At 42.3% G+C, this 17,473-nt stretch overlaps 1 protein-coding gene and 1 long non-coding RNA gene across 4 annotated transcripts in view; one reads left to right on the top strand and one right to left on the bottom strand.

Moving 5' to 3' along the window:
- LOC121292638 overlaps window positions 1-11,782 on the top strand; it is a 40,016-nt gene extending 28,234 nt beyond the window's left edge. The window contains exon 3 of the long non-coding RNA XR_005946305.1: window positions 11,506-11,782. This is a non-coding gene — a long non-coding RNA (uncharacterized LOC121292638). The remainder of the gene's footprint in view (window positions 1-11,505) is intronic.
- The window catches only part of hif1aa (hypoxia inducible factor 1 subunit alpha a), a 65,430-nt gene extending 51,222 nt beyond the window's left edge, over window positions 1-14,208 (bottom strand). For all 3 annotated transcript variants that reach the window (XM_041214863.1, XM_041214865.1, XM_041214864.1), the window contains exon 1: window positions 13,923-14,208. In XM_041214863.1, the coding sequence (XP_041070797.1) occupies window positions 13,923-13,951 (29 nt within the window). In that variant the 5' untranslated portion in view covers window positions 13,952-14,208. The remainder of the gene's footprint in view (window positions 1-13,922) is intronic.
- Between the last annotated feature and the right edge of the window lie 3,265 nt (window positions 14,209-17,473).

The raw sequence follows: 17,473 nt of genomic DNA, 5'->3' as shown, positions 1-17,473 counted from the left end.
TCAGCTTCTTCCATTCTTCCCTAACCTTTGTGCATATGTAACTGCTTCTCTGTTGCCACTAGCACAGTGGAACCCAAACCCCAATGCAAATTCCACTGCATCAGGAGCATTTATATATTTCAAAAATACTTCTCTCTCTGGACCCATTTCATAACGTAAAGGTGTTGCAAGTTACTAAAGCTTCAAAAGTACCTGTACTGACGTTAAAAATCTAGAAGTGCTTGCAAAATAAAATGCTAATGAAGCACCAAGCTATACCCAAACTACATTAGACCAAAATACAACTCAGCCTTAATATTTTCTGTAGGCTCATTTCAGTGCAAAGTATACACATGAATCTGCAACTATAGTTGACAAATTTCCTCATCACTGAATTCTCTCTCTTGTAAACAGCAGGCTTACTAGCGACATTTGTACCCCTCAGGGATCTCAGCCAAATGATCATTTTCCAACAAGCAAGAAACTGTATATCAAGAAATAGGCTCTTAAAAGGGCTATAAACTACGGTTAAGCCATTACAAAAAGAGTATGACCGAAATGTTTATCTTCAGCATTTTCCAGCAACAGTATTCTGCATCAGTGACATTATAAATTTTGCACTGGACAGCAATCAGCACTACATAAAATACAAAATGAGAATCTATTAAGCAGCAATAGCAGCCCTCCATGATCACTTGGATGAGATGCCCATAGGATACCAAATACCTGAAGTAAATTTGTACCTTTAAAAGAGCAAATATTCAGCCCTTAACATTGTTCAGAATTTAGCAGTTAAACAAGTTTTAATAATTTTAATTATAACACAGCTTCTTAAAAACATTAAAACTTTAATGAACCTGGAAACATTCATTTAAACCCAATTCTGTTTCTGCATCCATATATAAAATCGGTTTGCTTTACATTCCAGCCTTCTGCGACACTACTGAGTACTGAATGCTCCTTCATTGGTATGTTGTTATCTTATTGCGACACTGAACATCAGTAAGCAACCATTACAAAGAAATAAAAAAAAAATTCAAGATTAAGTTCAGCGAGAGTCACGAACAAAAAACAAGACTCACCACACAGTAATGCTGTGACTAAAGTCAACATCTTTAACACAGATTATGTGCAGTTGGCAGCAAACCGTGAGCTAAACTTGCTCAATATTCTAAGGTTCATTGTTAGGAGTGCTCAGCAGGAATTCCAATCCCTGATAGTAATCCTATAACTCTCGTGGAAAACACAGCAATCCGGCAGTGATTACATGATGAGGATAGGTAGCTATGTTCAAGAGTAAAATATGCTGTCAACATTTACTTTATAGGTCTATTTATTTCAGAGAGAATTTCAGAGGCGCAAGAAAAAAACTAAAATTGGGCAAAATAGTAAATAATAAAAAAAAAAATAGGAACAGAAAATGCTGGAAAAACTCAGCAGATCTGGCAGCATCTGCGGAGAGAGAAACAGAGTTAATGTTTCAAGTCTGTATGACTTTTGATTTCCAGCATCTGCAGTATTTTACTTTCATTTTAGTTTTTAAAAAAAATTGAACACTATCAACGTATGGCACAGAAAGACTCGAAACTTGACAGGCAAGAGACATATAGAGACTAACTCGTTTTGCACAATCCATTGTGCAAAAATACAAAATTCATAGTAATCTTCAAACACCTCAGTTTATCAAGGGGCAGCATGTCTTCTGCAAGACCAAAGGCTGATTTACAATTCTGGTGACAATGAGAAGTACAAATCAAATGAGTAAACTTCAGAAAGAGATCTTGCTGACAGCAACACTTAGTGGAGTATAGCATAAGAAAACACAGCTACATGTTTGCAAACTGTGGCAGAAATTCATTATTAAGAAAGGGAATTGCTGCTAATGTTCAGAATTGGGGGCCTTGAATTTTTGAATTTTTCTGATTGTAGAGTTAGAAAGTATGCTTCATTGGAAGGTGCTGGCACTTAAAGTAAACAAACTATTTCAAAGCACAAGTACAGAGTATGTTCTCATGGCAACACAAACATATCCAGAGGCCATGATCCATAACAGTAAAATTCCACTATCATACTAGATAACTGAAAAAAAGAGTCAGCTAAAAGGTATCTAACTTACATTTATGCATGTCCAACCAACATGGGGCTGGAGGAGATTACAGAGATAGGGAGGGATTTGAAAACAAGGTTGAAAATTTAAAAAGAAATGAAGTGCTGCTTAACCAGGAGCAGGTAAGCAAGCATAGAGGTAATAGGTGAATGGGACTTGGTGCAGGAAGAATAAAAATAATTAGCTAAATGGTGACAAATTCCAGAGCCCTGAGATTCAGAGGGATCTGGGTGTCTTAGTGCATGAATCACAAAAAGTTAGTATGCAGGTACAGCAGGTAATTAGGAAAGCTAATAGAATGTTATCATTTGTTGTGAGAAGAATTGATTACAAAAGCAGGGAGGTTATGCTTCAGTTATACAGGGCATTAGTGAGACCACATCTGGAGTATTGTGTACAGTACTGGTCTCCTTACTTAAAGAAAGATGTAAACATGTGAGCAGTTCAGAGATGGTTTACCAGACTAATATCAGGAATGGGTGGGTTAGCTTATGAGGAAAGGCTGGACATGTTAGGCTTGTATCCACTGGAACTTAGAAGAGTAAGAGGCGACTTAATTGAAACCTTTAAGATCCAGAGGGGTCTTGACAGAATGGATGTGGAAAGGATGTTTCCTCTTGTGGGAGAATCTAGAACTAGGGTGTCACTGTTTAAAAATAAGGGGTTGCTCATTTGAGAGAGAAGTGGGGAATTTTCTTCTCTCAGAGGGTTGAGAGTCTTTGGAACTCTCTTCCTCAAAGGGTGGTGGAAGCAGAGTCCTTGAATATTTTTAAAAGGCAGAGCTAGACAGATTCTTGATTAACAAGGGGGTGACGGGTTATTGGGGGTAGGCGGGAATGTGGGGTTAAGGTTACATTTAGATCAGCTATGATCTTATTAAATGGCGGAGCAGAATCGAGTGGCCTCACCTGCTCCTAATTTGTATGTTCGTAAGTTAGGACACTGACAGCCATTTTGGATTACCTCAAGTTTAGAATGTAGGAGTTTAGACACCCATTGGAATGAGAAAGTCTAGAGGTAATATGGGTTTGGATGAGGATTTCAGCAGCAGATGAGCTGGATGGAAGCAAGACATGTTATGCAGGTGGGAATAGATAGCATCAGCAATGGCACAGTTATGGTCAGAAACTCATCTTGAAATCAAATATGACACCAAGGTTGTCAGCAGACTGGTTCAACCTCTGACAGTTGCCAGGGAAAGGGATGGAGTTCGTGGTTAGGAATAGTGTTTGTGGCGGGGAAAGACGACAATGGCTCTGGTCTTCCCAGTAATTAGTCCGGAGGAAATTTCTGCCCATCCAATACTGGATGTTGGTCAAGGGCTTAGACAATTTAGAGACAGTGAAAGGGAGAGATAGTGGTGGTGAGGTAGAGCTGGTTGTCAAGGTACACATGGAAACTGCCACTGTTTCCTGATGATTTCACAAGGGGCAGATAGAGATGATGTCAATGAGAAATAGGAAGGGCCAAGGTAGATCTTTCAGGGACATAAGAGGTAATGGTATGGCATGGGAAGTGAAGTCACTGCAGATAATTCTCTATGACTAAATAGTTAAGAATGGACTGGGTGAATGAAGTCCAGCCCAGCTGGATGCTGGTGGACAGGTATTGGTACAAGATTGTGTAGTCAATCCTGTCAAAGGCCACAGACAGGCCGAGGAGGAATAGCTTACCACTGTCACAGTTACACACTTTGTTACTTTGATGAGAGCCATTTCTGTATTGTGGCAGGGACTGAAACCTGCTGGAGGAATTCAAACACGGAGCTCTGGAAAAGACCGACACTGATTTGGAACGTGACAGCAGGTTCAAGGACTTGAGATATGGGGCAGTAATTAGCAATGACAGAGGGGTCAAAGGTGTTTTTTTTTTGAAAGGGATGGTGACAGCAGACAAGGAGACGCAGATAGTACCCAAGAAGACGTAACCGTTAACTATATCGACTAACACGGGAGCCAAGAAGGAAGTTGGTTGGTTAGCCGTTTAATGGGAACAGAGTAGTGAATTTAAGAGGACAGTGCACAGAATGAATTGAGGAGGTGGTAAAGATCACTGAGGATGAGATGACACTTACTGTAGAGGCTGAGGAAAGAAAGCAGTGAAAAGATTTCAATGAGGTGGTGGAGGTTTTTAAGATACTTCAGTGGGCGATAGAGAATGAGGATTTAACTGAGAGGCATGGGGGAGGGGGAACAAGGAGAGAAAGTCCAGAGGCAACGAGGTGACAGGCCATGTGATTTGGTGGCAAGAGCCACATCACCACCACCACCACAACAGTGATCTGGAAGGAGCAAGTGGTGGAAGGTATAGCCAGGCATGGGGAAAGGCGCATTGCTTGTCAGTAGAGTTTCAGTCAAGGCCATGATGTTGATGCAACCATCCAAAATAAGCTCATGGGTGGTAAAGGCCTTGTTTACAAGTGAACGGATGTCCTGGAGGGAGATGTAGAGAGAAACGATACCCGATTCACCGACACAGTAAAAAGTCAGCATTGGGAGGGGCGAACTGGGATGAAAGGAGATTGTCAAAATTAATCCCAGCAGGTATTGGACAGGAAGGTCAGCGAGATGGTAGGATGAGTGCCAATGAACTGTTGTCCAAGTTCAGTGACAGGTGTGGCTGGCAAGTAAAGTCCAGAAGCTATTTGAACTGCAGAATATTGAAGGAATTATTTCCTGATAGAAGATCAATCAGGAGGTTTGCAGAATTGATCGTGGGGCAATAAAATGGTGAGTAAATTGGAGGTCACCGTAAATATTTTCTCCGCCGCTTCTGAATCTTAAGTCCAGGCGAGTGAACTCTGGCCAGGAACCAGACAGTGTCCGAAAAACCCCAGCTGAACAAGCAGGCCAGTCACAGGCTCAGCAGGGAACAGCAGCAGTGGAGAAAGAGCAAGAAGCGAATCAAGGTTACTTTTAAAATAAACTAAACCGCAGATTGTGACTTACGGTGTAGGCGAGCACAGAAACAATCTTGATGTTCAGAAAATCCAGGAATTTGGAAGCCAAACTTCAGAAGAGATCCAGTGCTCGCTAAGTTTGGGGGGGGGAGGGTGGATAGTGGCAATTGTTCCACCCTCAAAATAAACAGGAGAACTTGCAAATATCTTTCACAACCTCGAAGCAAGGTATTTTTATCCTTAGCCTTTAAAACAGATACGTTGTCAAACCAAGAAAACAACCAGACGGGGTCCTGAAGGGCTCAGAAAGTAGTCTGTAAATAATCATCCCAGAAGGATAGATGGAGTTCTAAAGAACAAACTTCAGCTAGCAAAGTAGATACCAACTAGCACTCAATACTGCCCTGGTCACATGATCGTAGAACATATCAGACCTGTTAAAAGGTGCCTGCAGAGCACAGGCCTTTAGATAATGTCAAATGTTTTGATAATAAAAGCTCATTTAACTTCCACCCTAAACACTGACGCTGATAAACCAGTTTAGCCTGGACCACAACAACAAAGCTCAAGGCCACTGATTCATGTTTTTCACAGGAAAAACAACAGAATGCAGAACTCAACCCAAAAACACATGTTAAAAAAAAATCTCAACACCATTTGATATAAAAACAGAACTTAGTCAGTATTGGGGGAAATGCTTGCGTCGTGTTAATGTCACTGGAGTAGTTATTCACAGGCAGAGAAAAATTCTCTTGGGGCATGGGTTCAAATCTCACCATGACAGCTGGTGGAATTTAAGTTCAAATTAAAATAAAAAAGAATTGAAAGCTAATCTCAGTAATGATGGCCATGAAACTATTGATTGTTGTAAAAATCTATCCAGTTCACTAATGTCCTTTAGGGAAGGAAATCTGCTACCCTTACCTGGTCTGGCCTATGGGCGACTCCAGATCTACAGCAATGTGGTTGGCTCTTCACTGCTCTCCGAAATGGCCTAGCGAGCCACTCAGTTCAAGGGCAATAAACGCTGGCCTTGGCAGCAATGCCCATATGCATGAACGAATTTTTAAAAAAAATTGACCCCCACTGTCCAAGAAACTCATTACACCCAGAACTGCATATAATTGAAAAGAGACAATACAAAATATACCATCTGATAATAGATGTGTTCCACATGTGAAAGGCCTCCAGTCAAGTAATGGATTTTAGTCATCAGGATTCTGATCATAGTCTACAAATCAATGTAGCTGTAAAACATATCAACAGCATAGCCTTTGCTCTGTTACATAATTCAAGACTTTGTAAGCATGTTAAATGTTCCATTTATATTTGTAGAAAATACATTCAGCATTCCTTCAGAAGCAAAGATATACCCACAGATCTCACATGGCTTTGCTTACATGGAGTTGGAAGATATGAAGAAAAATTGAGTGATGTGATAATAGTCAGCAGGTTATACAGAAAGTGTTTGCTCTGAATGTTGCCAGAAAACAAATATTCTTTTGAGTTACAAGAAAGCAAAGTTTTTTTTCCTTCATTAGCTAGTGGGTCAAACATACATTGTTAGCAATGGGACAATGATCACTGTTCACTAATAGTTACCTGGATTTGTTTTTTGTCAAAATGCTAAGACTAAAAGCTAACCAGCTATAAAGGCACCACAATTGATTTCCTTCATTCTCCACCCTTTATGCTGAATCAGTCAATGTCAACTGGGGTGCATTAATAGGTTGCAGCACTTGGGAAAACTTCAGGGGGTATCAGGGGCTACCATCACCTGCAGAAATGTACCCCAGCGAGAGTCAGTTGACCTTTCTGCCAGGAATCCACCGATTTCATATTTTTCCCTGCTGGATAAGTCAGGTGAGGACATGGTCAGGTCAACTGACAAATACCCTAGGCACACACACAAAAAAAACAGTCCCCTGGGTAAGGTAGCATAAGGCCAGCAGCACTGGGGAAAATCACATTCAACATAAGTCAACAATTTCAGGAGGGTGAAAATGCAAAAGAAAAAGAAAAAAAAATCCCAGAATCTTCATGCTACATGTTTGTGCGTCATCTTTATTGTGGTTCACGTTTTCAAGCCCCAATGCACAAAGCTATAAGAACTCGCACTAGACACAAGGGAAAATGCTCTAAAACAGCAGCAGGCTATTAAACCCCTTTGAAAAAGTGGTGTTGCTAGTAATCTCTTATGTGGAATATTAAACGCCTTCTCAAAGTCCATATGGAAAACAACCAAATATATCTTTACCATGCTAGTTACCTTCTAACAAAATATAATCAGATTAGTCAGAAAAGACATACCCAGCCTTCTGGAGTTTCCTGATTTCTTCATCCCTCCCTTCTTAAACAATCACTAATCAGAGTCATAACACACATTTGATTTCTTCACTTCCTTTAATATTCTGGGGTCTTAAAAACTTGCCTACTTTAAGTCCCAGTCTTTGCTATGTTACCATTTTCTTACTTACATAAAATACAAAAGTTCTTCTCCCCTTATTAATTTTAGATTCCCTTACACTGCTGGTATTGTGTGTTTGCTTCCATAATTAAAGAACAATTGTCCTTGTACTCATTTAACAAGTCTATTTCCTTATAATCCATAGTCTCACCTGCACCTGTCCTTACAGAAGATAACACTTTCTCTATTTCATGGGGTGTGGGAGTCACTGTCAAGGTCAGCATTTGTTGCCCATCCCTAATTGCCCTTGAGAAGTTGGTGATGAGCCACCTTCTTGAACCTGTCGCAAATATCTGATTTCATAATCATGTGTTTTTGAGGCATAACTTTTAGTTTTAAATGTAGACATCTGGGGCAGAATTTTGCTCTCAAATGGCAGGTGGGCCCTACCAGCTCAGCGGCGGGCGGGCAGCCGAACTCCACCGCCGAAATGGGGCTGGCCGACATTTTGAATGGGCAGGCCAATTAAGGCCCGCCCGGTGGCCTTCCTGACAGGAAGCGCTATGCACTTCCTGTGAGGGGGGTGGAGGGATTCAAAGTGCACTCTTTCGTGCATGTGCGCGAAAGAGCACACAGCACCCTGAGGCAAAGTGCTGTCTTGGAGTTTACTGACAGGTAAGAAAAGTCAAAAAATAGAGAAATATTAAAAATTAACATGTCCCCCTCATGTGACAATGTCACACAAGATGGGACATGTTAATAAGTAACACAAAGTTTATTAAATTTTTAAAAAGCAGACATGAAACTTCATCCCACCAGTGGATGAAGTTTCATGAATAATCTGGAGCCCGCCAGCCTTAAACTTGAACGGGCAGGGTCTTTAACAAGGTAAATTAGCCTGTCAATGGCCTTAATTGGCCACTGACAGGTCGGCGGGCAGACAGCTGATTTGGCTGTTCGCCCGCTTTCCTGAAGATTTAAATGGACTGGGATGACATCAGGGGTTCCTCCTGGTGTCATCCGCGACATTTTCCCCTCGGCGAGCGGGCCCCACCCCCAAATTGCCGAGGGGGAAATCCTGGCCCTAATTGAGAAACTGGCAAACAACCCTGAAGTAAGTGCAATTCAAATAGACCTGGGGTAATTGCAGTTCAAAAGGAGAAGTTTTGTTTTGCTGGAGCAGTGGTAAAAAGTTCACTCCCTGTGATTATAATAGCTACTTTGGATCGATCCACATTATCTTATCCCTAATTATTGTTAAATTCCTTACAACTATATTAGACATCCCCCTACTACCCCCCCACCTTGAACAAACATGAACTTGATGGGCCGAATGGCCTCCTGTGCTGTAAGAATCCTATGATTCCTGCTCCAAGTTGCTATAGTCAGCATTCAGGCTGTTCTTCCCTAACTTTATCTTCACAACTACCATGTGCATTGTGCCTTTTGGCTACGATCAGTTTCTGCCGATCACTGCTCTCCATTTAAACTGCATTTCCCTTACTTTGTACACGAATTATCACGAGAACCCCATTCTGATCCTGCACCACACGATGAGATGAAAACGAGATCTATAGTAAACTGTTCAGAAACTGCTCCCCCTTGCTATATGTCACCATGTCTCCAACTAGCACACTGGCTCAAGAACTCCAAGCTAGTAAGTGACAGATCCACTGCAGTCATATTCACAGGACAATCTCACCATCAACCTCTCATATACTGCAGTCCAGACATACTATCAGCCATATGTTTGTCTATATTATATCTACTGATTAGTTTGGGTTGACAAGGAATAACTGTTTTTACATGGTAAACAGCCACTAGTACTGTACTTCAATCAGGAGTCCTAGACTTCAGGGGACAGGGAGAGAAAAAAAAAATGGATGCTTAAACAAACACTTGCATTTACACAACATCTTCAATATAGATGGCATACAGAGGTATAATCCAAGAAATGGATGCTGAACCAAAGAAAGAAATATTCGGTGGGGCAAAGACATGGGACATAGAGTATTACGAGAGGAACAGGAAATGGGGGAGATGGAGTGGCACTGTGATTTATGGTGAGCATTCCTAATTGACAACGCTTTAAACCTGCATAGTCAAAAGAGACAGGGGTATACCATATGGCCCATTGAGCCTTCTCCACCGTTCAGTACGATCATAGCTGATCCTAGGCTTTAACTCCACTTCCCCGCCAGGTCCCCATAATCCCTCGATTCCCTGGTACGCCAAAAATTTGTCTCAGCCTTTTCGTCAACCCTCTGGGGTAGAAAATTTTGAAAATTCACAACCCTTTGAGTGAAGAAATTTCTCATCTCAGTCCTAAATGACTGACTCCTTATCCTGACACTGAGCTCCCTAAACGGAATTTAGAAAAATGCTATTCCTGCTCACTAATCCTCCTGGTCCAGCAATCTCTGCTGGGATAATCATGCTCATAGCCACCATGAGTCTTAGCACTGCAAGGAAAGGGTGGGGGGGTGGTGGGGGGAGACGACATTCTGCCAGGCTAGGGGTAGCTGCAGAAAAAGTAGTAAGTGGGAACAGAAAGTCCTGGGTGCACCTCAGGTCTATGCTGGCTTAACTGAACTACAAATGGGGTACAGGTACAGTACCTCAAATGTGGTGCCCTTCAGACCAAGGCCGTGCCAGATTTCGGATATTTCAGAATTTCGGGTGGAGCAGCTCGGGTCAAGCCAGGTTAGGTGCGTGGGGTGAGCACAAGATAGAGCAGCACACAAAGCAGGGAAGCTGGTAACTAGTCTGGGGCCACATTGCACCAATGCAAGCACTGAACCAAATTGTCTAGTTTTTTTCCTAATTTTACTCACTCAAAATTGACAAATGGAAGATTATAAAAATGCCCGGTTTTCGGCATACCGGATTTGAGGCACTCTATCTGTACTACAATTAGGCTTAGTGCCTCTGGGCTAGGGAGGGAGGAATGGAGCCAAGATTCTGTCTTCTGATCATTATCCAGTGCCTTTTGTTCAAAACTGACGCATGGATATCAGATGAGGATAAAAATCACATGTGAATAGCTTGCAGGCACTCACCAAAATGTAGCACTAGTCAATTTCTTTGAACGCAAGGGTGGAAATAAAATGTGGATTAATCTCCATTTCCAACAACCTGAGCACAAATCAATTCTCGATGCAGCATCCAATCATGCACATGAACATACGCAGATGTACTCCACTGACATCAACCATGTCGATTCACATGGATCACATCCGTCGCATGGTACTGGAGTGAACATTGGCTGATTTATTTCAGGTAAATGAGTAGATTTCTAATTATCCTGGGTTCAGGATTATACTTAAAACAACATTAAATTCTTTAAATTGTTACACTCACTTTCATTAAAACTTTAGACTCCACGGAGAAGTCTGAATAACAATTCTAAAAGAAAAAGATAATTCAAATATTATCTCAAATCAGTACGTGTTAAACCATGGATCATAAACTACAATTTTCCTCCCTGAATTATACAGAGGAGACAACCTGATGATCCTAACATGAGCCAAAGAGGAAACAGGCAATACAAAAACCAGTTGATCTTACAATCTCTCAGATGGTATGTCTGAGTTCAGTGTCTTCTGCCATCCATTTCTTGTTGCAGGATCTTAAGATGCAATAGGTTAATACATCCCTTCAAATTTCTAATTTAAGTCACATGCACTGAGGTAAGACTAGTTTTCACCAGAAACTGCCTAAAAACATGAAATTTAAACTATCCAGCATGGAAATACCTATGTTTCCATTAAACAAGAACTTCACCTTCCCAAAAAAAAATTATGAACAATCTGCTTACAGTGGAACTTGTGTGTGAAACATTTTGAGAAAAACGAGGCAGCCAGCAGGAGTCATAGACATTTTTTTTGCTTTAAGATTTTGCCACTTCACAGGTTCTTAAAGCACACCTTCAGCTTCCAAAGTTGAAAGACCCAAAAAAAGCAGGCCAAAAAGGCTCTCCCAATTTTAAACGCATAGCCAGCTACAGTTAAGCACTAAAAGTAGCAGACACTCATCTCTGGCACTATTCAGAGTGCAGAACTTACAAGATTAAAAGCGGAAATTGCAATGTATACTCAGCGTTCACTTTTATAGTCATAGGTCCATGGCTGGCATCAGAGAAGCATGAATTCCTGGGTCTCTCTGCGGCAGGTCAAGCAGCTGGAGTCTCGGATGCATGCACAGGTGAAGTGGAGTGGACAAATCAGCTACCAGTATACAGTAATCCGGTGCTCCCAAAGATCCACAAATTGCCTAAGATTCTCCTCCATTACAGTGAATAATTGGAGGTGCCACTATGCTTTTTCTTCTTTTAGTATTTATTGCCCATCCAAAAGTGAAATTTTGTATGACAACACTCCTGTGATGTAACTTGAGGCATTCTATTACAATAAAAGTGCTATATAAATAGAGGCTGCCGTTATCCTCAATTGCCCTTGAGGTGGTGGTGGTGGGCCACCTTAAACTGCAGCAGTGAAGGTACTCAAAAAGTACCATTAGGTAGTGTTCTGGAAATTTAACCAGTCATGCTGAAGGATTGGCTATATATTTTAAATCAGAATGGTGTGTTATTTGCAGGTGGTAGTGTTCCCATGCATCTGTTGCACTTGTTCTAGGCATGAAGGCAGCAAGTTTGGGAGGTGTTTTCAAAGGAACTTTGGTGAATTGCTGTTGTGCATCTTGTACAACGTACACAGAATGCTACTGATCTAGGCAACAAATGTGTAAGGAAGGGGTGCCAATCAAGTGTGCTGCTTTTCCTTGGATGGTGCTGAACTTCTTGAATCTTCTTGGAGCTGCACTGACCCACAGAAGTGGGGAGCACTCCATCACAGTCCTAACTTGTGCCTTGTGGATACTGGAAAGGCTTCAGGGAGTCAGGAAATGAGTTACATGCCACAAAATTCCCAGCCTCTAACCTGCTCTTGTGGCAACAGTATTTAGAGGCTGGTCCAGTTAAATTTCTGGTCAGAATGTTGACAGTAACGCCACTGAAAGTCAAGGGGAGGTGGATGGACTTCTCTTGTTGGAGATGGTCATCGCCCAACACTGTGGTGGCATGAGTGTTATTTGCAGTATAAAACAGTGAATATAAGCATGATAAAAAAAAAACAAATACAAGACCATGTTACTATAAATGCAAATCACTGCAAATATAATCAATGGCAAAAAAAAAATCAAATACAGAACATTAAAAATACTAAACACCTACATTTTACTCTTTTTTTTAATACAACTAATGACAAGAACATATCTTGAGGTCCAGGGATTCAAGGCAAGGGCATCTAAGCTTTTGGTTTTCATGCTCTTTTGGTATTCAATTTAATATGCACCAGAGTTTGGGGATCCACGAATAAGTTTGAATTATTGTTCCCATTTGTTTGTAATTTACTGAAACCCTGATTTAAGATTTATCCACCATTAATGACCCTTTCTAAAGCCAGGTTCACAAAATTAAAACAGCACACACTGGCAAATAATATAAGCGCGCGCACACTCGTAGAATCATTTAGCAGTTATGCGGAATTACTCAACGGAAATTATTAATCCTGAGATGATGTAAAAACATTAAGCCAATGTAACCCAATAACAATTTCTCCTGTCACCTCATTTGGCTGAATATGCAAACACCTCCGAAAGCCAAGCATTGAACTTCCAGCTGAACCAATAAAAAAACAATGCTTCTTATTTTACTTTTTAAAAATTAGAATCAGCCGCGGCTTGAATACTGTCCCGAAAAAAAAAGAACTTCAAAAACCCGTTGCCTCTTCTCCCCCTCCAAATGGACTGGGATAGATAGATAGGTGCGCGATTTCAGTCACCGTTCGACTGGAGGTTACAAGCGTCCAGAAAATGAAGTGCTCGCGTGGCTCATAGGTAACTTGTGACAATTAAGCCAGGCTATTTAAATACAACTCCACAACACAGTCGATATGACACTTCCACCAATGCTATTAGATTGGTTTGAGCCTCTAAAACTAACATGGCACACATTTCGATGCATATTGTTCTACAAGAGTATCAAATGAAATGATGGAAAATACCCGTGGGTTATTATAGACAATTCTATAATTCCGCAAACAGAAAAACTAAATAGAAATCACATTAGAAACCTAAGCAAGGGAGCCCGATCTCTAGTTAATCCCTCCCCAGCCTCCACCTGGGCAGAGATGCCCCTTCATCCCGGTCCCCCGCCTGGTGCCATCTACAAGCAGATCCCAACCAAAAAAAGCAGCCTGATCCGGCGGGGGGGAATCCCTTAAACAAAGGGCCCAAGGTCACCCGGAGAGGACGGCCCGCCGGCCCTCCTGCCAGCAGGCAGCAGCCTCTCCCCGGGACAGAGCCCAGGCCGAATTCCAACTCCACAAAATGGCGACGCGGAACCCGGAGCGGACACTCGGGAGCTGGAGCCATTCCCCCAAAACCCGGGGCCCGGGCGCCAAGTGGAAGCCGCAGGTCCGCCCCTTTCCCTAAGTCCCCCGCCACGGAAGCCGTAAAGCGGCCGCACTCACCACTTCTTCTCGCTGCCAAGCGCCTGCATCTCGGCTTATTGTCCTCGCCCGGGGCTTTCTCTCGATCTCTTTAAACCTCAGGGTAAACACAGAGCCCCAAATCCCGCTGAGCCAGCAGGCTGCGATCCCTCTCGCTCTCTTGTTAGGCTCGGTCAGTCAGGTAGCCGCTTGGACTGTCACATCCGAGTGATCGCTTCACAATCCCACCACAACACAGAATGGCGCCGCCAACTTCCACCGCCGCCAGCACCAACTTTCTATCGGCCACTCGTCCCCCGTGCGTCGTTAACACGCACGGCCGACGCGCCTGCGTCATCAGCACGCGCGGACGACGTAGCGCCCATCCTTCGGGTTCCAGGCTCCTCGTGCCGAGAGCTCCACCCATCTCCACCCAGTGCCACGCTGGACAGCTGCGTTACAATGTTATTGCTGTCCAGCAAACTCAAACAGCGTGAGAAACAAATGCTGCGAATACTGAACACCTGTGGACAGTGAAACAGTATCATCATTTGGAGAAGAAAGCTATTTGTAATCAAAGGGTCGCAATAACATTTTGCTTGAATGAAAATAGTTCACATGATTTGCATTGCCTTGCAACCCAAATATTATTAAACACCTTTTTATTTGTAAATAGCTCTTCCTGTTCTTTGTTTGAAAAAAGGTTGGTGCATGGAACGAAGATAGTTTTCTGGTGGTCTGGCAAATTTGCGTTATAATGTGAAATTACTATAAGAAACCATTTGTTAAAATAATAATTGTAAAAAACTGGAAACGTACATATGCCATTTACTTTTTATATTGGTCAATCTAAAAGTCTTGTGCCTAGTAAGCCTGCATCATACTTCAAGTCAATAGTCAGAAAGAAAAGGAACAGCACCTGGGCGTCCAAAGTATTTTACAGCCAATGAATTACTTTCGAAGAGCAGGAACTGGTCTTCAAGCTGTGCCGTGGAACATTTAATGTACAAAGAATCAAGGTTTTAGTTTAAAGTCTCATCCAAAAGCAGGCACCTTCAACAATGCAGTATTCCCAGATTATTTTCCTAATAGAACACGAATGCCTGCCACCCAGCTAAATAAATTCCAAGACTGCTAAGCCTTATATTTCAGTTTGAACAGAGTTGTGACTATCATGCCAGAAACTCAAAGGATAAGCATGTTGGTAAAGCTGAGAACCACAATGTATTCTTTAAGCATATTATAATCTAATTCTCATGACAGAAATACTTTTTCAAGCAATAATTCAGTAAAGACTCATAGATGTCTACAGCACAGAAGGAGGCCATTGGGCCCATTGTGTCTGCGCTGGTCAACAAAGATCTGACTCCACTAATCCCATTTTTCAGTGTTTGGCCCATAGCCCTGGAGGCTATGGCAACACAAGTGAATATCCAAATACTTCTTAAGTGTTATGAGAGTTTCTGACTCAACCACCCTTTCAGGCAATGAGTTCCAGACTCCCACCAACCTCTGGGTGAAAAAATTTCTCCTCAACTCCCCTCTTAGCCTTCTGCCTCTTACCTTAATCTATGCCCCCCAGTTATTGACCCTATACTAATGGGAAAAGTGCCTTCCTATCCATTCCCCTCATAATCTTATACACCTCTATCAGGTTCCCTCTCAACCATCGTTGCTCCAAGGAAAACAACCTCAGCCTATCCAAACTTTCCTCATAGCTCAGACCCTCCAGCCCAGGCAGATAGAGGTAAATCTCCTCTGCACCCTCCCCAGTACAATCACATCCTTCTTGTAATGTGGTGACCAGAGATGCATGCAGTACTCCTGTTGTGGCCAAACCCCAGCGTTTTATACAGTTCCAACATGACCTCCCTGCTCTTGTATTCTGTGCCTCGGCTAATAAAGGCAAGTATCCCATATGCCTTCTTAACCACCTTATCTGCCTGCCCTGCTACCTTCAGAGATCTATGGATCTGCACACCAAGGTCCCACTGATCTTCAGTACTTTCCAGGGTCCTACCATTCATAGTGTAATCCCTTGCCTTGTTAGACCTCCCCAAGTGCATTACCTCACACTTTTCAAGGTTGAATTCCATTTGCCACTGCTCTGCCCACCTGACCAGTGCATTGATACCCTTCGGCAATTTACAGCTATCCTTCATTATTTATCACCCTACCAATTTTCGTATCATCCACAAACTTCCTGCATTTAAGTCCAAATCAGTTATGTACACCACAAACAGCAAGGACCCAAGCACTGAGCCCTGTGGAACCCCACTGGAAACAGACTTCCAGTCAGAAAACATCCCTTTACCATCACCCTCTGCTTCCTGCCTGTCAGCCAATTTTGGATCCAACGTGCCACTTTGCTTTGGATCCCATGGGCTCTTACTTTCCTGACCAGTCTGCCATGAGGGACCTTATCAAAATCCTTGCTATAGTCCATGCAGACCACATCAAATGCATTACCCTCCTGGTTACCTCCTCAAAAATTTCAATCAAATTTGTCAAACATGGCCTTCCCTTAACAAATCCATGCTGACCATCCCTGATTAATCTAAGTGCATATATATTCTGTACCTCAGGATCTTCCTAGTAACTTCCCCACCACTGAGGTTAGACTGGATGGCTTTTGTGCCTCTCTGTCTCTTTCCTTTTCCTTTAAGAAAATCCATAAAACTCACCAAACTTATAGTCACACTTGCATACATACATTTGCTTCAGTGTCATATTTTTTGTTTGATTATGTGCCTGTGAAATGCCTTTGGACATCTCAATCCATTAAATATGCTATATAAATGAAAATTGTTGTTCTTATATCAAGTTAGCTGATGGTAAGACACGTCGATTGGTTCAAGTATCCCTAAGTTGAAGGTGGGGAGTGGGGGGCAGTGGCGGGAGTAAGAAACATCACTCAGTACTTTCAATAGACCCTGTCCGCCAGTTCCTACCCGCAGAATTTCTGCTTCTGATTGCTTTTTTGCGATCCCTGGGTTAAAAAGTGCACATCTGGGAATATTTGGGCTTCCAAGACTGCCACTGAACTTATCTCCTCTAAAGATCTTCCCTCCATAGCCTCCCGCCTCATACTCCCCCAGCCACATACAGCCCACTTCTCTCAGCTACTTAAGGTCCACAAAAAGGCCTGTCCTACTGGACCCACTGTTTCAGCCTGTTCTGCCCCCATAGAATTGATTTCTTTCTATCTTGACTCTATTTTCTCTCCCCATCTAGTCTCCTGCTGTGACTCTTCTGACACTCTTTGCCACTTTAATAGTTTACAGTTTTCTAGTCCTATCTGCCTTCTTTTCACCATGGACATCCAATCTCTCTACACTTCCATCCCCTATCATTCCTTCTGCTTTTTTCTTGAATAGAGGGCCATCAGTCCCTACCCACTGTCACCCTCGTCCACCTGATTGAACTTGTTCTCACATTGAACAATTTTCCCTTTTGACTCATTCAAATAAAATATGTTGCTTTGGGAACCATTATAGGTCCTAGTTATGCCCACCTTTTCATGGAATATGTTGATCATCCTTTGTTCCAGTCCTAATTGGGCCCCCTCCCTCACCTCTTTTTCTGGTACATTG

The sequence above is a fragment of the Carcharodon carcharias genome, chromosome 20 (assembly GCF_017639515.1).
Source record: "Carcharodon carcharias isolate sCarCar2 chromosome 20, sCarCar2.pri, whole genome shotgun sequence".
In the NCBI taxonomy this organism is placed as follows: Eukaryota; Metazoa; Chordata; class Chondrichthyes; order Lamniformes; family Lamnidae; genus Carcharodon; species Carcharodon carcharias.
Note: the sequence above shows the minus strand (reverse complement) of the source record. Positions and strands in the feature narration are given on the sequence as shown.